The sequence below is a fragment of the Fusarium mangiferae genome (assembly GCF_900044065.1).
Source record: "Fusarium mangiferae strain MRC7560 genome assembly, contig: FMAN_scaffold018, whole genome shotgun sequence".
NCBI classification, from domain to species: domain Eukaryota; kingdom Fungi; phylum Ascomycota; class Sordariomycetes; order Hypocreales; family Nectriaceae; genus Fusarium; species Fusarium mangiferae.
In genome coordinates, this window is record NW_024573938.1 from 480899 (window position 1) to 502437 (window position 21539).

General features: G+C 47.1%; 9 protein-coding genes across 9 annotated transcripts; 4 read left to right on the top strand and 5 right to left on the bottom strand.

Annotated features, from left to right (window-relative positions):
- Positions 1-1400: 1400 nt before the first annotated feature.
- On the bottom strand, positions 1401-2870 carry FMAN_11955 (uncharacterized protein; the record flags this gene model as incomplete). The annotated part of the gene is made up of 1 exon (XM_041824686.1): positions 1401-2870. The coding sequence occupies one exon, from the start codon at positions 2868-2870 to the stop codon at positions 1401-1403; it is 1470 nt and encodes a 489-aa protein (XP_041690142.1).
- A 247-nt stretch (positions 2871-3117) lies between these two features.
- Positions 3118-3981, top strand: FMAN_11956 (uncharacterized protein; the record flags this gene model as incomplete). The annotated part of the gene is made up of 1 exon (XM_041824687.1): positions 3118-3981. The coding sequence occupies one exon, from the start codon at positions 3118-3120 to the stop codon at positions 3979-3981; it is 864 nt and encodes a 287-aa protein (XP_041690143.1).
- Positions 3982-4657: 676 nt separating this feature from the next.
- On the bottom strand, positions 4658-5914 carry FMAN_11957 (uncharacterized protein; the record flags this gene model as incomplete). Its single annotated transcript, XM_041824688.1, has 1 exon — positions 4658-5914. The coding sequence occupies one exon, from the start codon at positions 5912-5914 to the stop codon at positions 4658-4660; it is 1257 nt and encodes a 418-aa protein (XP_041690144.1).
- A 1192-nt stretch (positions 5915-7106) lies between these two features.
- Positions 7107-8165, top strand: FMAN_11958 (uncharacterized protein; the record flags this gene model as incomplete). The annotated part of the gene is made up of 1 exon (XM_041824690.1): positions 7107-8165. The coding sequence occupies one exon, from the start codon at positions 7107-7109 to the stop codon at positions 8163-8165; it is 1059 nt and encodes a 352-aa protein (XP_041690145.1).
- Positions 8166-8716: 551 nt separating this feature from the next.
- On the top strand, positions 8717-9067 carry FMAN_11959 (uncharacterized protein; the record flags this gene model as incomplete). The annotated part of the gene is made up of 1 exon (XM_041824691.1): positions 8717-9067. The coding sequence occupies one exon, from the start codon at positions 8717-8719 to the stop codon at positions 9065-9067; it is 351 nt and encodes a 116-aa protein (XP_041690146.1).
- An 812-nt stretch (positions 9068-9879) lies between these two features.
- Positions 9880-12293, bottom strand: FMAN_11960 (uncharacterized protein; the record flags this gene model as incomplete). The annotated part of the gene is made up of 2 exons (XM_041824692.1): positions 9880-11815; positions 11866-12293. 2 exons carry the CDS (start codon positions 12291-12293, stop codon positions 9880-9882), a joined length of 2364 nt encoding a protein of 787 aa, XP_041690147.1.
- Positions 12294-14159: 1866 nt separating this feature from the next.
- FMAN_11961 (uncharacterized protein) lies at positions 14160-16390 on the bottom strand (the record flags this gene model as incomplete). Its single annotated transcript, XM_041824693.1, has 2 exons — positions 14160-16210; positions 16264-16390. The coding sequence occupies 2 exons, from the start codon at positions 16388-16390 to the stop codon at positions 14160-14162; spliced, it is 2178 nt and encodes a 725-aa protein (XP_041690148.1).
- A 702-nt stretch (positions 16391-17092) lies between these two features.
- On the top strand, positions 17093-17872 carry FMAN_11962 (uncharacterized protein; the record flags this gene model as incomplete). Its single annotated transcript, XM_041824694.1, has 1 exon — positions 17093-17872. One exon carries the CDS (start codon positions 17093-17095, stop codon positions 17870-17872), a length of 780 nt encoding a protein of 259 aa, XP_041690149.1.
- Positions 17873-17930: 58 nt separating this feature from the next.
- Positions 17931-20471, bottom strand: FMAN_11963 (uncharacterized protein; the record flags this gene model as incomplete). Its single annotated transcript, XM_041824695.1, has 1 exon — positions 17931-20471. The coding sequence occupies one exon, from the start codon at positions 20469-20471 to the stop codon at positions 17931-17933; it is 2541 nt and encodes an 846-aa protein (XP_041690150.1).
- Between the last annotated feature and the right edge of the window lie 1068 nt (positions 20472-21539).

Below are 21539 nucleotides of genomic sequence, written 5' to 3' on the forward strand. Positions count from 1 at the left end.
GGTGTTACCCCATAGGTGAGCTGGAGTTGCATTCGGCCCTTCCAGGAGAGAGAATATGAGTTGTCTGGTTGCCCATTGCTGTACTCCAAACCTAAGGATAATAAGCGGCAACCTCTTCGGTGGCATGCCAATTGTAAATCTCTTCTGAATCCGCATACGCTTGGCATTGGTGAGGTGAGGTTGGCGAGCAGAGCGAGCACAGGCAGAATTAGAACTTCTGACATTAAATTAGGGTGCCAGATTAAATTGGTCCAAGATTCTACTAATTTTACCCAAGTGTTTTTAATGATTAGGATAAAGTTCTCAACGTTTCTCCCCTCGGCAAGATGCATCAGTTGAGATCCAAGGGTTGCATCAGATCATCCTGGCTGGTTAGCGCCGATTCTCCCCCTCGGGACACGGGAACGAGCACAGCTATCGCGCACAGTCTTGACCATTGTACATGTTCACAAAGACTATCAAGGCAGTCATGCTGAAATCACAAGTTTAACCTGATCAAAATTACAAAACCACAATGCTCTCAACGCTAAACGCAATTCGCTCTGGCATCTGTGTCTCGCATTCTGCCAGTTCTGCTTAAAACAAATGGACATCAGCCAACGGTCCAATGCGCCGTCAATCATCCATGCCATTCAGCCTCAAACCCGTTCATCGGCCAAGCCGGCAATCCCATGCCGAGTCCACGTGGCGAAACCAAACGACAGATGCACTCACGTGGCTCAGCGCGCTTGGCAAGTCGCGTCTCGTTTACGCCCTTGTACTCACCATCTTCGGCATCCTGCTTTACCTTCACCGCGCGATCCAGGAGCTTTCACTTTCTCCTATTCCCCAAGATCTTTGACTTCATAATGCTCAATCACAGTCGGTCTCTCGTCACCCATATTGCACAGTGCCAGCGGTAGCAAAAGTCCTCAATCTCTTTGGCTTCATTTCGCATCTCATCAAGCTTATGTTTTAGAATTAAGAGAGAAATTTCAGCGCAGCCTAGCTCTTTAACAGCGCGGTTCCGCCACTCCCAATCTTGCACTCGAAGTCGACAAGGCGTTAAGACTGTTGTTCGTCATCACTCAGAGTGACCCGGTTATGCTCCCATTAGTACGTGCTAATTACCCTAGACCCATTGTCAGTCAACCCATTTAAGCATGGTAATTTTAGTTATACCTCGCTGTCTCCTAGAGCTAGGAGCAAAAGACTAGTTGCGTATCACGAGATCACGAGGCTCTTCTCTCACATAAGCTCACCTCTGAGCGTGCTTCCTGGGCCACTTACCGACAAGATAGGGCTCGGAAACAGACTGTATAATTCCAGGTGCCTTCCCGTCGTTAGTTTCCTGATGGATTCGAATTATAACCAATACCAGCCCCACCGGTCTCGTCGTTTGCCTTATCCTGGCCACCGAGCTAATACGCCCCTCGCACATGATCGGGCCAGAAAACGCATGCATTCTTTAAGCTACCCAAGGGATCCAGATTGGGAAAATTTCGGAGTGCCTCATCTAATGAGACTACCGGATATAAAAAGCCATAAATATCCTTGTGGAGGCTTTGCAAGGTAGCCATGCACCGCTGTAAGAGATCATAATGATGTTGAGCAAGCCCGGATGGGAAAAGCAAGTTGCTTGATTCTTTGAGCAAGAAGTCTTTAGCAGAACTGTGGACGAACACAATGGTATTGCCTTTCGTCGTCAGGAATGAACCACATTCCAGTATGAGATCAGGGAGTGTTTCCTCATCAATGTCCAGGCTTGCCATAACTATTAGCTCCACAAAAGTGAGAGGCCGGGAAGCCCTTGAAGCGACGGCAAGAACCCTCATGTAGAGATCACAGCTGTCAGACTTGCGGATTTGGTCCATCATCTGCGCATAAAGCTTACAAAGATCCCGAGGAAGTTGATATAATTGGCTGGGGATTTCCCAGGCTCGGCATCTCTCCAGTTGTTGACACATCGAAGCCACCCAGAGAAAGGTACCCTGTGCGTTCTGAGATAGATAATCATGAAGTTCTTGCAATGCCTTCTGTTTCAGTTTCTTTCTCTCAGTCAATTGGCCAATTTTATAACTTATGTAACTGTTTACAGCCTTAGAGACAGATGCCTCATGGGATTCCAAAGAGAGTGCAACTTTCGCGGGTGTTTGTCGAAAGATCTCATCAATTTCACAGCGGTTGCGGCTCGTAACAATCCACTTGACACATGAAGAGGTACTCGTTATCAATGTTAAGAGAAGGGGAAGGTCTCCAACGCACTCATTCAGGGCATCTACGAGCAAGTATATCTCGCCGAGACTTGGGTCATCTAGCATTCTGCGGAAGATGCCTTCCAATGATACTTTTAAGTTCCAGTGATCTTTATTATATCCGTACTCATCTTCTAGATGCGCAACAAGAGGCGGATGTTGAATGACTAGCAGGTAGATAAGCCCTTTTAATATCGCAGTATAGTTGTTTAAACCGGGATTTGTGGCTTGGCAGAAGAAGTAGGATATTGTGTTGCGATTGCGCGGGTTCTCTAGTCTCGTGGAAGGCTGCAGTTCATTGATAAGGCCAGATAGTAGCATTGTCTTGCCTTTGCCAGGATCTCCTCTGATCCATAGAAGCCGACCAGCCTCGCTTTCATCGCGCCAAGTGATGAACTCTGGGCTCTCAAGAATCCATATATATGAGTCCTTTAACAAGCCACCATTAGTATGTTCGATCCTGACTTTGTCGTCGCGAGGATCGGTCGACCGCAGTGCGTCCAAGTACTTCTTGACTCCATCTTGCTCGGACTCTTGGTAATGATGATGGTTTACGTTGAAGCTATTGCCGACGTGTACTCTGGAAGAGCCAGTTGCATTCAGAGACTGCACAGTGCTGGAAGTTGGAGTCTCCATTGTAGTATCGGTGATTCAAATGTCATGGTCTCTCAATGGAGTAAATAACAGAGCTAGAGTTGGAGGAGGGGGAGAGAAGGGGCAACAACCATATATCCAATCGCACGAAAGATCCGGAGAGGTCCACGGCATTTGCTGTGGCTGAGGAGACTGCGCCACTCAGAATAGAACAAGCATTTGGACCTGAAAATCACTCACCAAAGAGGTCAGTTTCGTCAATTGATAACCGTAGCCGGCGAGATCAACCATGACCGAGATATTCGGCACTGTCGCTAGCGCTACAAGCATCGCCGCCCTCTTCAACAACTGCGTCGATTGTTTCAACTACGTCCAAATTGCCAGGCATTTCGGCGAAGACTTCTCACCCTACCAACTCCGGCTGGATGTCGCCAAATGCCGACTAGCAAGATGGGGGGCATCAATCGACATCAACAGTGACCGACGATTCAGTTCCATCGAACCAGCCGATCCAACAATTGGCCTGGCTCAAGGCATCCTCAAGGAAATCGTGGCCAGGTTCGAGGCCGCTTACAAGGTCTCCAGACGCTACGAGGCGAGGACGAAAGAGCAAGGAATGAGGATATGCACAGAAGCCGATCTCAGTCCAGTTTCACAGCGCGTGCATACTCGTTTTGACCTTCTCACTAAACAGCGGTATAAGAGCTTGGGGTTAATGAAAAAAACAGGTTGGGCGCTTTATGATAAGAATTATATGGGACGAATGATTGATGATATTATTGCTTCAATCGAAGACTTGGAAAAGGTCTTTCCTGGCACCCCACAGATCACACGTCAATTAGTCGAGATGGAGATTGAGGAGGTAAATGACGAGCAGGAGTTGGAACTAATTCACGATGTTGCTGAGGGTTTAGATCCTGTGTTATCTAATGCCTCCAAGAATAAAATCGTGGAAATTGCCGGTAAAAACTCTGCTGGGAAGATCACTGGATCTGGTAAGGTCAACATTGGCAACTCATTCATAGTAGGGTCGTTCTCAAATTCACATGGGATTCGGGTTAGTACAATCAACCATGTGGATGAGGTGAATACTACAGAGCCGTCAAGGGTTAATATTGGTAATACATGGGGCGGCAAGGGGTTTTGGGATTGAGAGGCCTTGTTAGTCTTTATTGCTTTCAGGCCAATTTTCTTATCTTATGAAACTTGAGATCCTCAAGCCGCTTTATTGAGTCTGAACTAAGAGCTTGTTGCGCATTGTTCATAGGTAAAGTGTATGCATAAAGAGCAATAAATATAAATATGTATCTATTTTACTGAATTAATTAAAGATAACAGACACGCCGAGTCTTTTAGTTATATCTTATAGCCATAGCTTAGACTTATCTTAAACTCATCTTAGGCTCATTGTAGGCTTATCTTATCTATCTCATCTCATCTTATCCAGCGATAACGATAACGATAAGCCGCCACCATCTTAAGAGAACTAACTATTCTAACTGCCTGAAATTCGATTATTAAGACAATAATAAAAGCTGTAATCTTACTTACTTTATATAGACAACAGGCTTTTTAACATTGGATTAGAGAACAACTTAATTAATAAGATATATATTAAACTTTAATAATTAATACTAATTTCATAAACATCATCAAAGTGACTCGTTATCGTCCAATCATCACCATCATCAGGATATCGACACAATCACCCTCCCAAGATTCAGCCGATGTCCCATACTCCTAAAAATCAGAACTCCTAAACCAATCATAAAATATCCGACTCATGTAAGTCTCGCCCTCCGACTGAAGAGATGCCTTGCGCTCTTCGCTCACTGAGCCTGGAGCTTGCCTTTTGCACCCATGACAATCTTGTCGAGGCTTTCTTCAAGTTGCTTGTTTTTATGACCAAGAGCTGCGTTTCTCATCGACAGGTCGTTGTTATGAGCTTCCAGGAAAAACTTACTGCTATCAAGGTCATTGACCTTTGCAGTTAGTTGTTCAAGGTGCTCCTTAACAACTTTTGTCGCCACCACAGATAGCTCATATCTCTCCCTGAGCTTCTTAGCCTGGGCGGCACAGCACTTGTTGTCGATCTTCTGAGCTTCAAGTTTCTTCACGAGGGCCTCATTCTTGCTCTCTAGAGTCTGCTTCTCTGCAATGAGGTTCTCCTCTTGGGTCTTGGTAGCTTCTCGCGAAAGCGCGTGTTTGTTGAGGTATTCCTGGATCATAGTGAGAAGCTCGGCATCATCTGAATCTAGTTCCTTGAGCTCTGCAAGAAGTTCCGCGTTCTCAGTAACAAGATCATAGTTGCTCAACTCCAGGTTTTCGGTCTTCTTAACAAGTTCTTCGTTCTCAGTGACGAGACTCTTGTTACATGACTCCAAGTCCTCATTCTTCTTGACCAGGGACTCATTCTTGCTGGTGGCTGCGACAAGTGATCTTTCAAGTTGGCGAACCTCCCCATGGAGCTTGACCTTGGCCTTCAAGTTAGACTCGTGGATGCTCTTTTTTGGGTCGAAAAGTGCTGTGTGGAAGAGGTCTGCCTTGCGCTGAACCACTTCTACGTCGCGCTGCAACTTGAGATTTTCCCGGATAAGAGATTCCTTCTCTTGCTCGGATCTCCGCAGCTTCTGCTCGAGCTCTTTCGTCTTCGCAATCCAGTGCGCTTCTCTTTTGGCAGAATATGACAAGAACGACATATTCGCATAAGCCTCAATGTCAGCCTCTGCGTTTTCAGCATCTTTCGGGGTATCTGTGGCTTGCGCTGGAGTTTCTGTCAGCGCAGGTGGATTGCTCAGTTTGGTAGGGTCAATATCCCGTCTCCAGTCACGAAGCACAATAGCTAGGGCACCATCATCTTCAACCCACTCTCGGGGAAACTCCAAATCTGAACGACGGCGGTGAGATGTGATTTCTATGACCGGGCTGAGGATTCGTGCCATTTTTAGATCCTTATCAGATACACTGAGGCCTGGGATCGGAGGCCCTCGGGTCAAAAAATGTGCCAGGTGCTGAATCTGTCTGGCAACCTTGAGGATGTCAACGTTGGCCCCTAAGTTGGGCTTCTCAACAGAAGCTGTATCCATGATGAGATGCAGGTCAGACTCAGATGGCTTTAGCTCTTGTGGAAAGAAATCTGGGTCGTTGACAGTTGTCACAATGTGGTAGAGAGTGTTGTGTTGTGGAGATTTGACATGGGTCCCCTGCCAGCCGAAGTTGTCTATTTATATCGTCACTTTGCATGTTCAGAAACTGTTGGTCCAGCCAGTGGCTAATTTAAGAAGCTGCCTATGAAACAGGCAGCAGCGTTTCCGTCATTCTCATATCTGCTGCCTATCTGGTACCGAACAAAAGGAAGCCATTATCCTGATATCCATTACCAGGCGGAAGGAATGGTCACCGAGGCATGGTTTACAAGTCGCTCTGGGTCTGGTAGTTTACTTAATGACTTACATAACAACTTACAGATACTGTATAGTAATTAATACTCGACTCTCTGGTCAGAGGTAATATTACGGTAAGGAAGTTGATATGTCGGTATTGTCATACAGAGAGGCTCGGGTTGTCTTCGCTTTATATACTTTCTAGGGTATCCACCGCTGCACACCATTGGTGCATATAATCGAGGACAGGCTGTCGGTACATTTCGGCTGAATGATTATAAAACATGCACAGTAGAACACACACGAAAGGAGATGCCCACGGCTAGAAGTTAGAACATAACCATCTCCTGCTCAAGGCGACAATAGCGCAGAAGAGTGGTATAACGAACAATCAGAAAAGGTGACCTTACCGCCTCCAGTTGTATTCCTCGCTACACATGATACACATTGTCAGTATGGAGCTCTAGCTACTGCGACAACTAGGCAGTCTTATGGATTTGATACATGAATGAGCTTTCTTTGCATGGTCTTTTCTTTGAAGTATCTGGACTAAACTTCAGTAGCTCTATTCACTAATTATAATATTGTTCAGAGAAGTGACCGAGAGTGATGCAGAAATATAGTTGATCTTTGATTACCGAAAATGATGCAATCTTCACAGAACACGAAGAGACTGAGTTAAGGGATCGGGAACATGAACATTTACGTAGCATTATGAACAGTCCATTGTCTTTACCAACACCAAACTGAAGCCTCTTCTGTTATAAATTCGTTCATGACCCCAGGACTAGGACTATGTCCCAGCTTCTCGCCACAACGATAAGCGACGCGACTCTTACCCTAATCACCCGAACAAACAGCGGTCTGACTTCTATTTCTAAGAAAAGCCTAGATCATGGATCTTAATGAACTTGTGGCCAGTAGGGCGGAGCTAGAAGCTGCAATTCGGGAAATACAGGGAAAGGTCGCACACCTCTGGCGCATCAACCACCAACAAGAGGGGAAGATCAAAGACTTGGAGAAGCAAAATGAAGATCAAAATGCCAAATTTGAAGCCACGAAGCACAAGCTCACACGGACTGAAGTCACGCTCCGGGCTCTTGAGGCAAAGGTTAAGCTCCAGAAAGCCCATATTGAGGATTTAAAGGAAGAGTCCCAACAGCAACAGGACGAGATCATGGCGCTGAAGACCCAGGAAAAGCGTGACGAGTCAAAGTATACCGCCAAGATCTCAGAGTTCAAGAAGGAGAACGCGGTTCATGCAGCCAAGATCGCCGAGTTACAGAAGGCAAAGACATGCGATGTCTCGGGTGTCAAAGCCAACTTTTCCTTTCTCCAGTCTAAGCTAAGGCGTGTTGAAGAGGAATGCGAGAACAAGATCACAGAGCTGAATATCAAGAATCTGAAGCAGAAGGTGAAAATGAGAGATTGCATCAAGGAGTTACAAAGCCAGAAGGAAGGTCAACAAGCCGAGATCGAAACACTAAAAGATCATCTGAAGGACAAGGAGGATCTAATATCTGAGCTACTAGACGCCTCGCAAACGAAAGACTCATCATGGGAAACTCAGTTATTACAGTGCCTTGCCCTACTAGAAACCCAGATCGAAACTCTAGAGGCTGACAAGCTGCGCCAAGAATCGAGAAGCCAAGAGCTTGAGACAAAGTATAGTGCTGAGATGTTCCGTCGTGAGAAGTTACAGCAGCAACTCAAGCTGAACCAATATGATGTTGACCAGGTACATGAGATTGCGCAGAGTCTTGAGTTCCACTTCAACAGCACTTATGTCAGATTCTCCGGGGACAACAAGCTGCGTACAAAGGCGGAACTGGAGGAAGCGTATATGGAAGCGCAAAGACTGCAGGATAAGCGGAGAGCTTTGGCCCTGGCGAGACGGATGCGTATTCAGGAGGAGGAGGATCGTGATAGCTGCGCTTACTCTGAGAAATGCTGAATTTGCAGACTATGTGGTTGGGATTGGCTGATTGCAGAGACGTAAGTTATCTTTGGGTTATGATACGATTGAATGATGATGTAGCACATGTGTATGGATGAGTCGCGACTACTCCTGGAGGGTAGCACGAAATGCATGAAATAACAAAATATGAGTATTATTCCTAATAGTCAGGTTTTCAGCTTTGAGAGCTGGCATGATCATTGGATGCCATGGGTAAATTCTAGTGATTGGCCACTTACAGCGTAATTATGCAAGCGCCCCTGTCCATGCCGCTTACGGGCCAACATCTGAATACGCTCGGTATTTTGGATACGTCAAATACTCGATACGCCTTGTAAAGCCAATACGCCATGAACAATCCACGAGAATTAGTTGTGCGATGAGATAATTGCTAGTTGTGCACGTATACAGCAGCCTCCTATTCTAGATAAATACACATGCGTGTCTCTTTCCAGAACAGTCCCTCAACCACCAGAACTAAACAGTCCCAACAGTATCAAGCCATTCTTTCGATCACATAGTCACCGAACACGCCCAAGTTATTCAATATGCATTTCTCCCAGCTTCTCATCACCGCAGCCCTCTTCACCCAAGGCACTCTGGCCGTCGGTATCAAGACCTACACTGGCCGTGACTGCACTGGCACGGAACAGACTCTCACTGTCGATCACAACGCAGCTTGCAATCCCAAAGTTCAGCGATTCCAATCTTACAAGGAGAACGGATTCGGACCGGGCAACGGGCAGAGAATTGCATTCTACGCTCAGCCTAGTTGCTCTCAGGAGTCCTTCATTTACGACACATACTCTAATAATGGAGATTATTTCCATTCTAAGCAGTGCTATAATATCAATGGCCATTCTCCTGTCAAGTATGCTCAGGGTGCCAAGCTCTACTAGCTGGGTATGTAGACACCTTCGGTTGTACCGGCTGACTGGGCGCTCTTTCTGACTCGATCCTGTAGAATAGACAGTTACCATCCCAGTCACCGATAGGACGAACAAGGGCAGTTACAGATCGTACAAGCTACCTGGGTCAAGCCGGTGTTCACCTAAAGAGGGCATGTTCTCATCATTCACAAAGCTACACAAAAGAAGAAGAACTGTAAGAGACTAGATCAACAAGGGAAATAGCTTCTCAGACAAAGGCGCATTCCTTTACCAGGGTCTTGGAAGGGGTTTCAGAATTCTTTGTTTTTCCTTAGCCATTGTTCAGAAGTTTAGCATCTTTACTATATGCGAATTGCTTTTGTCGAACGCAGATTGATGTCACCAACTAATTCTTAAAGACACTGAGTGAATGTGCTTTTACTTTGTCAAGCAGCTCATCATATGCTTTGACATCTTATTTAGCTAAGCAGAAGATCACTTACAACAGAAGCCTAATCGGATTGAACTCTATACACTAGAGAACATAAGTCAGGTATCATAGACTGTACTGTACTCAGCACTATTCTTGTCCATTCTTTTAACAACCATCCTTCCCGCCCACCCTTTGCAGGTTTTTCCCATTATGTATTCCATACCTTGATACTTCACCCTACTCCATCGCAGGTAACATGACCCCTAAGAAATCCGATTATTGCTCTAAGGGCCTCCTTTATTGTATTCTTCTTACCATCATTCTCCCCCGCGTCCGTAGTGAACTCTATTATGGATGACGCGCGCTGAAGAGAAGATAGTGCCCAACCTATGTCTTGGCAGTTACAGATCTAACACAACCCATCACCGCCCAAGAACTCATATGCATCAAAGAATTCATCCGCATGCCCAATTTCGTCCTTGCTTGAGTAATCACCTGGGGATCGTGATATGATAAAATCCCTCAGTTGACAGAATGATTTCGTCAGCTCTTCCGTCTTGTCGTAGCGGCTTTCATAAACCTCGGTTACTGTCATCCCTTCCGCATCCCTGGCATCGACATCTAAGCCCCTGAACTTAAGGCAAGACAGTGTGTCGAAGGTTCTTTCGTTACCCCGATAAGCCGCCACGTGAAAATAAGTTCCCCAGTCACCGGTTATAGTGTGATCAGCACCTAGCTCAAGAAGCGCCGCCTGCGCGTCGGTAGCATTGTCTCGAATCGCTACACCGAGCGGTGATAAGCCGTTGTCAGCTAGTGCATTTACATCGGCACCTTTCTCATATAGCAAGCGAACGGCATTAACAGAGTTGTGGCTCGCCGCATAGTGAATCGGGCGATTGCCACGCGGACCGACACAATCTGGCTGTGCGCCTTCTTGCAGCAACCTATCTATCATTGTGACATTATCATAGATAGCAGCTGTATGTAAGAGGCTCCATCCTGTGGGGAAAGCGTCAATTGCATTCGCGCCAGCAGCAAGTAGCAAGTCAAGTATATCAGCGCAAGTGTTTGGAGGTAGACAGGCAGCATAGTCTATAAGATTACGACCACCCGGTCCCTTCTTGTGGACTGAGGCGCCGGCTTCGATCAGAGCCTCGGCTGCTTTTGCGTCGCCCAGAGCAACAGCATACATCAGTGGAGTCATACCAAACCGGTCTTCACTGTGTATTTGAGCCATAATATCTGCATTGCCGGTCTCAAGTACGGGCAGCAAGTCGATTGGACACCGTTTAACGACAATCTCATGTATAAAGGTAAAATCCAGGTCCTCTAAGCACGGCGAAATTTGAACCAAGCCTTCAACTCGAGAATGAAGCATCGATGGTATGGTTTTTTGAAGAACCAGATTAGCAATTGTATGCCGAAATGAAAGCCCTCTCTCATTGACTTGGTCCGGATCTGCACCAGCCTCAAGAAGCACTTCACAAATTTGAAGCGAGAGTTCCCACGGCAAAAAGCTCCTAATACATTTGTACAAGGCTGAGTCACCATAATAGTTGACGTCCAGGATTGCAGTTGGATTTTCGTGTAGGATGCGTTTAACAGCACTCAGATTTCCAAATGTGGCATGATAAAGTATGTTGTCTCTGGTGGCTTGGAGGGGAATCTTTCGTCTCAATGCTAGAGTAAAGATCATAGAGCTGGCAGATAGTTTCTCCATCTGGATATAAATTGCGTACTTGAAAGACCAAAGTGGAAAGCCATATCTGATCTGGAGGCGAGTTAGACGTGACTTGGAACATGAAGGCAAGTCGCAGGTTGTTCTGGAAACAGGGCAGCTGGAAAACTTAAAAACTATTGAGCCCATGATCATTTGAAGCATTTTTGGGAGTGTGTTCCAAGGCCGGTATGAAGCAACAGAAGCATGGCATCTGCAGGTACAATTGATCGAGCACTGAGATTGCAGTAGTCTTAGGTTGAATGATAGCGTCAAGTGCTGAAGTGGCGAGCAAATGGCCTGAGGGCTCTGGCGTCTTTGAGATTGATGGGGCCAAACATGTGTGATGTTGTCCTTCGCTAGATCAGGTCTCGTAGTTTTTATCGTTGTTGCCAACTGATTTCTAATTGTTTCCACCCATTCTTGTGGCAACTTTGGTGTTGTGTTTTGTAAAGCCTCCAGAGCTGCGGCAATGTCTGACTGGTTTTGAAACGTGGTGTCTCGATCAATTGTGAGTTGATCTTTCGTGTCTAATAGACAAGTTTCCAAGTTATGAGCTTTAGCGTAGTGACGACGTTGCATAACCTGGATGTCCTGCAATACAAGTCTGATGCGAGTCAAGCTTGAGCTACATTGATGTTATTCTGAGACTGACTACACGTTATTCGGGGAACATACTTGCCATATGCCAATTGCAACTCGCTAATACGGTATCTCACTTCTTTAAGCTCGTTTATGAGCTCTGCTGCCTTCTTCTTCTTTTGAATCCACTTCACCCTTCGTAAGGTAGATGTCTCGTTCTTGAGACTGTCGATAAATGTGCCTAGCTCCTTCAGGACAGCCGCACCTTTGCCGATTTCAGCAGTGAGGTCACCGAGTATCCCGGGGCTACCTGCACCGCCAAGTCCCGCAGTTGCTGTAGAGTGTATTGAGCTTTCAACACTAGCAAGAACTGTCCTGACAGCTTCTGTCTCATTCTCTAGCGCTTGAATGAGATAAGGCGCGTTTCGCAATTGGAATTGGAGGTTGTGTAATGCATTAGATAGCTTCAACGCCAGGTCTAGCAGGCTGGCAACAGAAGCCACTAAGCCAATAGCTTCCGCCATGGCATTAACAGAGATGCTTGGGGGGAATAGAGGAGCGGCGACAGGTTTTGTATTGGACAGGAATGTGCAAGTCCTACGAAACCCCGCGCTTATGTCACGTGAGACTGGCGATTCTGAAGCTCCTTGTGACCGCCGATGTGCTGCCAATTATCTGTCGAAGAACCAGTGCTCAAGTAGTTCTACCAAGGCCGAAATCGTCATCGAAATTGCAAATACCAAGCTTAAAAAAGAAACCCAAAATAGAGAGCTTTAAAGGTACCATCACTGCATCAAACAAACTGGAGGAAGAAGTGTCAGGCCTTAGGGGCAAAGGCTCTAGCATCATTGGTCCACGGTGTTCGGATGCTTTAAGCTGCCTAAATTGTGTTTTTGAGATTTCAATCTTTTTTTAATAGACCTAACAACTAATAGTTGCATCGCGCGCCTTATACGCAAAGTACACAAAGCTACTAGCTACCTCGCCTGCTGAGAACAAGCCATGGGATGATGGCTTCTAAGAGATAGATCGAGCCAGTGAGAGGACCTAGAATGCACAGACAAGCAGGACGGTCAAAGCGTGCCCGAAAGACTGGGATCTGCGCACTCGCCCCTTTACTTCGGTTTCTATTTATGTTTACATACAGATGCAGTATCTCTGTCTCCATGCCCCTATTGAAAAGCATTCTTGCCTCGTCTGCATGCGTCCCAAACCTTAGACATCTATCCTAAACAATATAGAAATTTAGGTAAGCTTAGTATACTTTTAGATATACTTTAATAAAATTCTATAAAATTTAAGATTAAGGCCCTAAGCTTTCTTATACCCCTGATAGGAACTCGCAAATGTGACATCAATCGGTACTCTAAATTCGGTTCCACCAGCATTAAAGGCCACCAAAAAGCCAATTTCAATTCTCGACAGCGAAAATGAGTCAACTAAACCCTGTCGTCTTGACTACTGTATCAACTACTATCGCTTTTATAGCGATGATGATCGCCCTCTTGAGTTTGGGCTGGACAATCTATGCTAAGATGAAAGACTGGAGAATTGCAGATGAAGAAACACGCCGAAAGGACAACGAGAATGCTGCTGCCGCTATGAAAGCAGTTACTAGAGAGGAGCATGAAGATTTGAAGGAGTCCAGCTTATCGTGAATAGTGGTTCCAATCTTGGGACTCTATGAGACTCTTGGTTGCCTCAGTAAGCTTTTTGGTGGCCTTGGTGAGAGAGTCTTTCTCAAGCTGGTCGTTCGCAGACCTGAGGGCTCCGACGCCGTCGATGATGTCTTTGACCTTGCCAGCGTCGCACCGACATTGTGACTTGTTCAACTCCTGGAACTTGCCATCAAGTCCATTGAGCTTTCCGCTGACACTACAAATGTTATCAGACCATGATAAAGATATAGACATGAAATCCTTACTATTTGCCATGGAGGCGGCGCGCGATCATCATTCGATCGTGAGTGTCCTTTAAGGCTTTATGCTCTTTGGAAGATTGACTTTGCTACAGTTTCAACTCCTTGAGAGCATTGCTCAAGCGTTTTTCAAATCTTCATGCTCCTCTCTGGTAACTGCTTTCATGGCGGCAGCAGCCCAAGAGTGGAATCACTATGCACGATAAGCTGGACCCCGAAATAAAGAGCTTGTGAATGTTATCCTAAATAATCTAAATTTAGTCTAAGGCTATACAAACATCAAGTAAATTTACCTAAGCCTTTACAGTACTTAGGTATCGCACCTCAGCCTTCCTGTCTCTCGTTCAGCTAAATTCATTGTGGCAGGTAATACTAAGGACAGAATTACATGTGGCATAAAGTATAAGTGACATCAAGACTGTTAACACAGAGCCGTATCTACTACCTAAGTCACCCTCCCAAAGGTAGTTTCTCACCAAAGCTCACAAACAGGCTCTTTCTCAGGGCAGTTAAATGCCTTGTTAAATCCAACAGTATTCTTGAGAGGCAGCAGTACTCTCGCAGGTGCCGGGCTGTGCACATCGTCCTCCAGCAGCGTCAAACCTAACTCGGGCAGAACATTAGAGCACCAGGTCTGGCCCCATTTGATGAAGAAGAGCTGCTCATGGGTAAAGCCTTGCAAACCTGGAAGATTCTTGGCCTTGCCTTTCTCGCCTTCCCACTTCTTCCAGGCCTCATAGCTGGAAGATACACCGCCAGCATCAGCGATGTTCTCATCAAGAGTGAGGGTTCCGTTGACATGGACATTTGTACCATTGGGCGCTAGGATGGTGAAGTTGTTGTACTGTTCGATAAAGCACTTGGTCTTTTCTTCAAAGGCCTTGATTGACTTTTCATCCCACCATTCTGTGGCATTGCCGATGTCATCAAAGTTGCGGCCCGTGTTATCAAAGCCGTGCGTGATCTCGTGTCCAACGACGCTGCCCATTCCACCATAAAGCAGATAAGACGGAAATTCTACGTCATAGATAGGGAACTGCTGAAACCCTGCGAAGAGAACGATCTGGTTCAGGGTGCGGGCGTGGTAGGCGTTGGCAGTCAGAGTGCTCAAGACAAACTGGCCCCTGTTGTATGGCTTCCCCAAAGTCATCCAGTTGTTTTTAACCTTGGATTCTGCGAAACTCAGCGCAGTTAGGGCCAGAGCAGGTCGAATCTGGACATCTGAATAATATTCCTTAAGGGCAATTGGATCTACGGCATCAGGAAAGGTAGGAAGGCCAATGATCTTCTTCATCGCCTCCACCTTCTCGATAGCCGCCTTCTTGACCTCATCTGATGCCCAATCCCGCGATTCGATGCGTTCCGAAAAGGAGTCCTTGATGTGTTGCACAAGATCAGACGTAAGCTCGTTAGCCTCAGGGCTGAAGTGCTTATCCACGAAGAAGCGTGAGAGTATCCATGTCAAGCCCGTCGGGCCGATGAACTGCGATGTGATCTGGGAGCCTTGGGTCCACGCAACTCCGTAGTTCATCAAGTTGATGCAGCGTTTCCACCGGGGTAAAGGACTTTCGGGATCTCTTTTCCTGATCTTAGTCACCAAATCGTTGTACGCGTTGGTCAGATCGGCCTCGATGTAGATGGAAATGGAAGAAATGGCCTTCCACACAAAATATGCTTGAAGAATCGTACTCGGAGTCTCAGAGATAATCTGGGATGCATTGTTGAAATAGGCGGGTGCAATGAATTGGATGTCGCCTTTCCAGTTCTTCGGAGCAAGTTGCTCAATCGCATACTCGTAGTTCAGCTCGGGAAGTTGCTTCTGCGCCTCGGCAATCGAGACCAGGTCGGATGCTGGCCCGTTCTGTTCGGCATAGGTAGAAGCAGCCACTAGTTTGCCTTCTAACTCGATGACTGACGCGACTAGCTTAGCAGCCGTTGTCGTGCTGACATTAGAAGGGTGAACAGCGACCAGAAGCTGAGACGCGATCTTGATGTACTCTTCAAGATCCTGCTCCGTAGTGGGGAGGACCACCTCATCAGGCTGTAGAGGAAAAAGGGTCAGTTGGACCGCGTCGGGGTCGGTGTCTGCCTGCTTGAGTATGAACCGCTGGAACGTCTGAATGCCGACGCTCTCAAAGAAGGTCAAAGTCTTGCCCAGGGCAGCAGATGCCTGGGTTGTGTTTGCAGCTGTCTTGTTGCCGCCTGATACGGTAGTAGTAGGGTACAGATTGACAACTGTCTTGGCAATCTCCTGCAGAGTTTGGAGACCCTCTTCTTCGAGTGCTGTATAATTAGTGCAGACCTGATACGCATCTTGTATCTTAGAAAAGATTTCCTTGTCTGCTTTGGACTGTTCTTTAGTGAGGTTGACTGTGATCCATCCAGCGTCTTCGCCGGACGGATATGGACTCTCGAGGATCTGTCTCAAGGCACTGTCGACGTTTTCCTGTGCAAGAGTGAGTCCATCTGTAGAGACACCGCCCGCAGGAATCTCGTGTCGAGCAGCCCAGTTGCCGCAAACATCTGAGCGATGAGTTAGGCTTGAATTGAGTAGATGGGTGTGTGGTAGAGCTCACATTGTTCGAAGTCCTCGCAAGGGTCAACTTCGGTGTAGTTTAAAGCCAAACTTCCGAGTATCTCTGAAGCGATGTGCACACAAGATGCTGATGTACACAGATTGGACGCAGCCGAGCTGGGTGCCATGGCGACGGTATACGTCTACGCAATAGTGTATTCTAGGATAAAGGGGAGTGATGAGTGTGTGAAAAGAAGGGGCAAAGTATGTTTGACTCTGATTTCGTGGTGATACACTATGAGCAGTCTGGCCGATGATAGCACAACTGTATTGTCCTGTTCATACTTATATAAGTCCAGTCCACGACAAGAGTAGCATAGCCATCATGACGTCGTAGTAAGCAGCAGAGTGCTACACGTAGCGGGACAAAGCTGTGCAGGCGAGGCGGAGCTGAGCGGGCGATTTCACCCCAAAGAACAAGGGTAATTATGCTTACTGCATTAGTATTATCCGTAGCGTCTGGCCCGCTTTGTCTTTTGGAGACCTTAACCAATCGGACATCACAAGACGAATCGAAGATCATCGCCAAGAAGATCTCACGCGAAAATAAGCCTGGAACCAATTGAACTAGGCCGTAAAAGGTATTTTCTACCGCTCTCAACTCCGCTGGGCGTAATATTCTGACATCACTTGCTCTTAGAAGAATCACGGGCAGCGTACCTCAGCGGCGCAAAATTCCAAAGGCAGTAGGCGGTATAAGCTTCTTGGCGATCGCAAAGTGGCTGTATAAAACACGTAACCCGTGCTTGGTCTCACATAGAACGAAAATCTTTTAACTTAATCATTCTATTGGCTGTACGACCCTTTACTTTGTCTCTTCCTTATCCATAATGGGCCAGCAATACTCTCAGCCTAAACCAGGCACCAAGCTTCAAGTCATTGGCGCTGGCCTTCCCCGCACCGGGACTGCATCGATCAGTCGAGCGCTAGAGATTCTTCTCGACGGTCCCGTATATCACGGTGGGACACAAGCCTTTCTTGGCCCTGAAATTGAAATCAGGACATGGATCCAGGTGCTGAACCAGTGGCGGCCAGAAAGCATTTCCATAAAGCACTCCAATCTAGATCTCATTAAAGAACGTGTTGATGGGTTTGTCGCAATCACTGACTCACCCGGGTCAACACTTGTGCGAGAATTGATGGCAATCTACCCAGATGCCAAAGTGATCTGCACTGTGCGCGATGTCGAAGCATGGGAACGAAGCATGGCTACCGTTAGTACCAAATCAACACAATGGTTCCTGCGCTTCGTCCTCTTCCCTCTGCCCTCATTACGATACTTTGTCGACTACATCAATGCGCTGCGCCAGCAGTGGTTTTTGAAGTTTGGAGAAACGGAGCCAGTGACGAGTAGCTCGTACAACCAGCACATCACTTGGCTGAAGGAAAATGTGCCAGAGGATCGCTTGGTATTTATAGATGTTCGTGATGGCTGGGAGCCGCTGTGCAAGGCGTTGGATCTACCGGTCCCGAAAGATGTCCCTTTCCCAAGGATCAACGATAGCCAAGCAATAGACAGCTTTGCAAAGAAGCATGTCAATAGAGGGTTAGCGAGGTGGGGAATGATATTGTTTGTCATCGGGGCGAGCGCGTGGACTTTCTTCTGGTAAAATGGAGGTATAGAATGTGTTCCTCCTATCTATTTTTAAGTATTCGCTCTAGTGCTGATTAAAGATCAAAACGCCAACGCTTGCTGTTTTCCTTGATGAACCATCTCGTCATAAATGCACCTTCTTCCGCCCACTCTGCAACTTCTCTTCCGAACCTCTGTTCTACCTCCTGCAAGAACGATTTAAAGTCTAGTGCTTGTACAGGGTTGTGTTCGTAAGGGTCCTTCGTCAGGTCCGCCAGTTTCCAAGCCACGTGTTCTATTATCGGCACAACAAGATGACGCTCTGGATATCGTCCGTCACGGATGCTGAGCATAGCACGCCCGGGATTTGTGATGGTGAACTGCCATTGCCCATTGCCCGTTGCCAAAGGCCGAAGGAGTGATTGTCCTTCATAATTGCGGATAAGATCATGGGCTGCCTCCCGGCTTGTCTTGCTGAGAGAGCCTGTTTCGAGGAGGATATCCAGGATCGTGGGGAGGATTTGAGTTGCATGCACGCCCTCATCCACATCGAAGGCTGGCAGTTGCGGATGGGAGAAGACTAGCGGGACATGCTCAACACCAACATTGGGGTTATAGTATGGCGAGGCGATATCATTCTCTGGGAGAGATACACCATGGTCGCCCTGAAAGATGACCAAAGTCTCGTTGGCAACCCCTTGCTTGTCCAGGATATCAAGGACCTTGCGAATCCATCTGTCTTCGTAGCCAATTGTGTTGATATATCTTGACATCATATCAAGGTGACCACCGTTGGCCAGCGGTGTATACTTTTCCTTCTTGGGCATGTGAAATCGATGGTGGCTGGTAGATGTAATATGGCTCAGAAATACACGGTTGTTTTCTGTCCTGGCGTTTTCAAAGACGTCGGTAATATAGTCTTCCAGTGGATCCTCTTCAAAAGCAAAGTCGTTAATGTTTTCCAACGTTACTGCTCCGTGCCTTGCGTTGGCGCTGCGAAGATATTCCTGGCCAATTATCCCCTCATCCGGGAATCCCATCGCAGACATCAAAGCGCCATGGCTGTCATAGTTGAGTTTCGCTGCTTGGAAAAAGTAGGACTTCCACTTTTCCTTCTGACTGGCTTCCTTTGTACGGGCTTGTTTCTCCTCTGCTTTATTCAGTGCGTTGAAAATATGCGGCAAGCAAGGTTGGTAGATATGATGGCTGTAATCCAGATTGAAATCTGCAGCTAGAGGAGAAATGCCGCAGATTGAACCTGTTAGGCTTTTGAGGGTGTACGTTCCTGAGGTATGTGCGTTGGTGAAGCGAATGCCCCCTCGTTTCGGTCTACTGGCGTGTTCGAAACCGTCGGCGTAATCGCCCGTGATGAAGTTTGCTGTTGGTGTTAAGTTGGCCAGTTTCTCTTGGACGTCTTGAGGCAGTCCATTAGGAAAGGTCTCGGCAAAGCGATTCCATACTAGACCATCCTTTTTGATAGGGAAGACATCATGTCGAGTACTCTCCAGGAAGAAAAGAACTACATGTCGAATGTTGAGTTTCTGTAGCTTTCCCCGGAGAGAATCTCGCAAAGGCTCGTCTAGATTTGAGACTCTCATAGGGTCCGACTTGGCGCTATAATGCGGCTGATCGAGGTACCAATCTTTGAATCCGTCCAGGGCTGGTATGTCCATTGGGAGCCAGCTGAAAGGGGTAGGCTGTACGAGTGCGGTACGGTCGTCCCAGGTTCGCTGTACCCCCTTGCCGAAAACTGATGGAAGATTGTCGAGGAATGGGGACGAGGCAAAGTCGATGAAAGGTAAAAGCCCGGTAGTCCACGAAAGGAAGATCAGAGAAGGATCCTTGGGTCGAATAAAGGTAAGGATGAAAAGCGCCGTTAACAGAAGAGTAACAATGGGGTAAGGAAGTATGCGTAGAAAACGGCCGAGTCTAGATCTTCGTACTGGTGAACCTCCCCTTGAGCTTCGCGGTGAACTCAACAGCGAGACCGAGGGCGAGTTGAAATCTTCCTTATATTTCTTGTCGTGATACGAGGTGCTTTCGATGTCGAGCCATGACAGATCCTCCCGTTGGAATAACGCATCGTAATCGAATCGATGACCTAATTGGCGACAGATGAAAGTAAGAGGCCAGTTGACGAGATCTGCACCCCAGCCGAATAAAGAGTAGCAAGGGACCTGAAGTAGTGCGCCTAAGCAAGCGAAGACACAGAAGACACCGATGAATGCTGTGAGACCCGATAGAATAATCGCTTGAGCAGTTGGGTCGGCCATGAAACCGATATTGCGCCAGTGGATCTCAGATCCCGAGACTAGATAGAAGGAAACAGACACGGTGCAAATGATAGTGTTGTAGGTGATCAAGGAGAATGCGAGTGTATTGACGATGCTCCGTGGTTTGGCAGCACTAGGCACCCAATGACTTAGTAGCAGTCTGATTAGAAGGAGTAAAAGGATATCTTGAGTAAAGAAGGAGAAGAAGAAGAGAAGCATGCGCTTGGGCGTCACCGAAGCTCTGTGATTATGAAGATGCACTCCTTTGGCAGCACATACTGCCAACAGGGTAAGAGTGAACGCCAGGCGTTGGTTAGCTAGTTTTGAGGCATATAGCAAGCATATCCTCCTAAAGGGTGCCATTTTGAATGACGTGCTGACTAAAAAAGCGAGGAAAAGAAGGGGAAAAGGTGAAATAGGGAGCCAAGACCCTTTTTCTTAAATAAGTGCCTACCTCCCCTTTCACTAACATCACCCCATAGTTTAGTGCCTACCTAGCCTCATTACCTGACCGAGCATGGTGCAGTGCTGTTTGAGCACGCGAGCAGGAAGAAGCAATCTGGACCGTTAATAGCGCTTACTTAGACCACGCCGCAATATGGGCTCGACGATGCATTGTGGTTTGTCGCGTCGTATTTTCGCTCGTATTGGATTTTCAGGTCTAGACTAGACGGGGCTAGACCCAATGCCAGCGGGTGGGTTCTAGGGGTTCTGGGGCCGGCTAAGTGGCAGGTTTCCCCTGAGATGGAGCATTGACAAACGGCAACTTGTGCCGTGTTTGGTCATGACATTTGAGAGATTGAGTTTGCATGTGCGTAGGCCTTGCCGACATCCGGGTTAGGAGACTTCATTTCTCTTATGTAATGAGGACGTTTCATCACGAGGTTGCAGCAAATACAGTACATGGTCAATTTTCTGGACAGATGCTTCGAAACAGACCATGACGCCTGGAGGATTATGTGCTGTCATTACGATTGTGTAATTTGTAGGGCTGTGCTGACTCAAGCGAAAATGTCGCGTATTCTAATGGACAACGGGCTAGCGGGTAAGACGGGGTGAAGCTGTTCCAGAGAGATTCTAGACCCTTAGCTGCACAGATATTTGTGGCGGCTAACTTAAACAATGGATTGTGGCAGTGCGCAAAGGGACTTCGGCAGCTTCCCCTTCTAGCCATTTATTGTCGGCTTCCGCGCCCTGCGAGCGAAGGATTCAGGGCTGGTTTGGCTAACCAGGATCATCGTTCAGCTCCTGCCTGAAATTTACTTTGCATCCGCAAATACCCATTTTATTTATCCTCGGCCAGACGCTCGCTGCCCGCGGGGTGTTAGAATGCCTCTGACGCGGGAATCCGCGCTCACCATGCAAAATCAGATCTTTGCATCAGACATTTTCTACCATTAAAGTTTAGAATGGTGTTGATTGAACGATTAG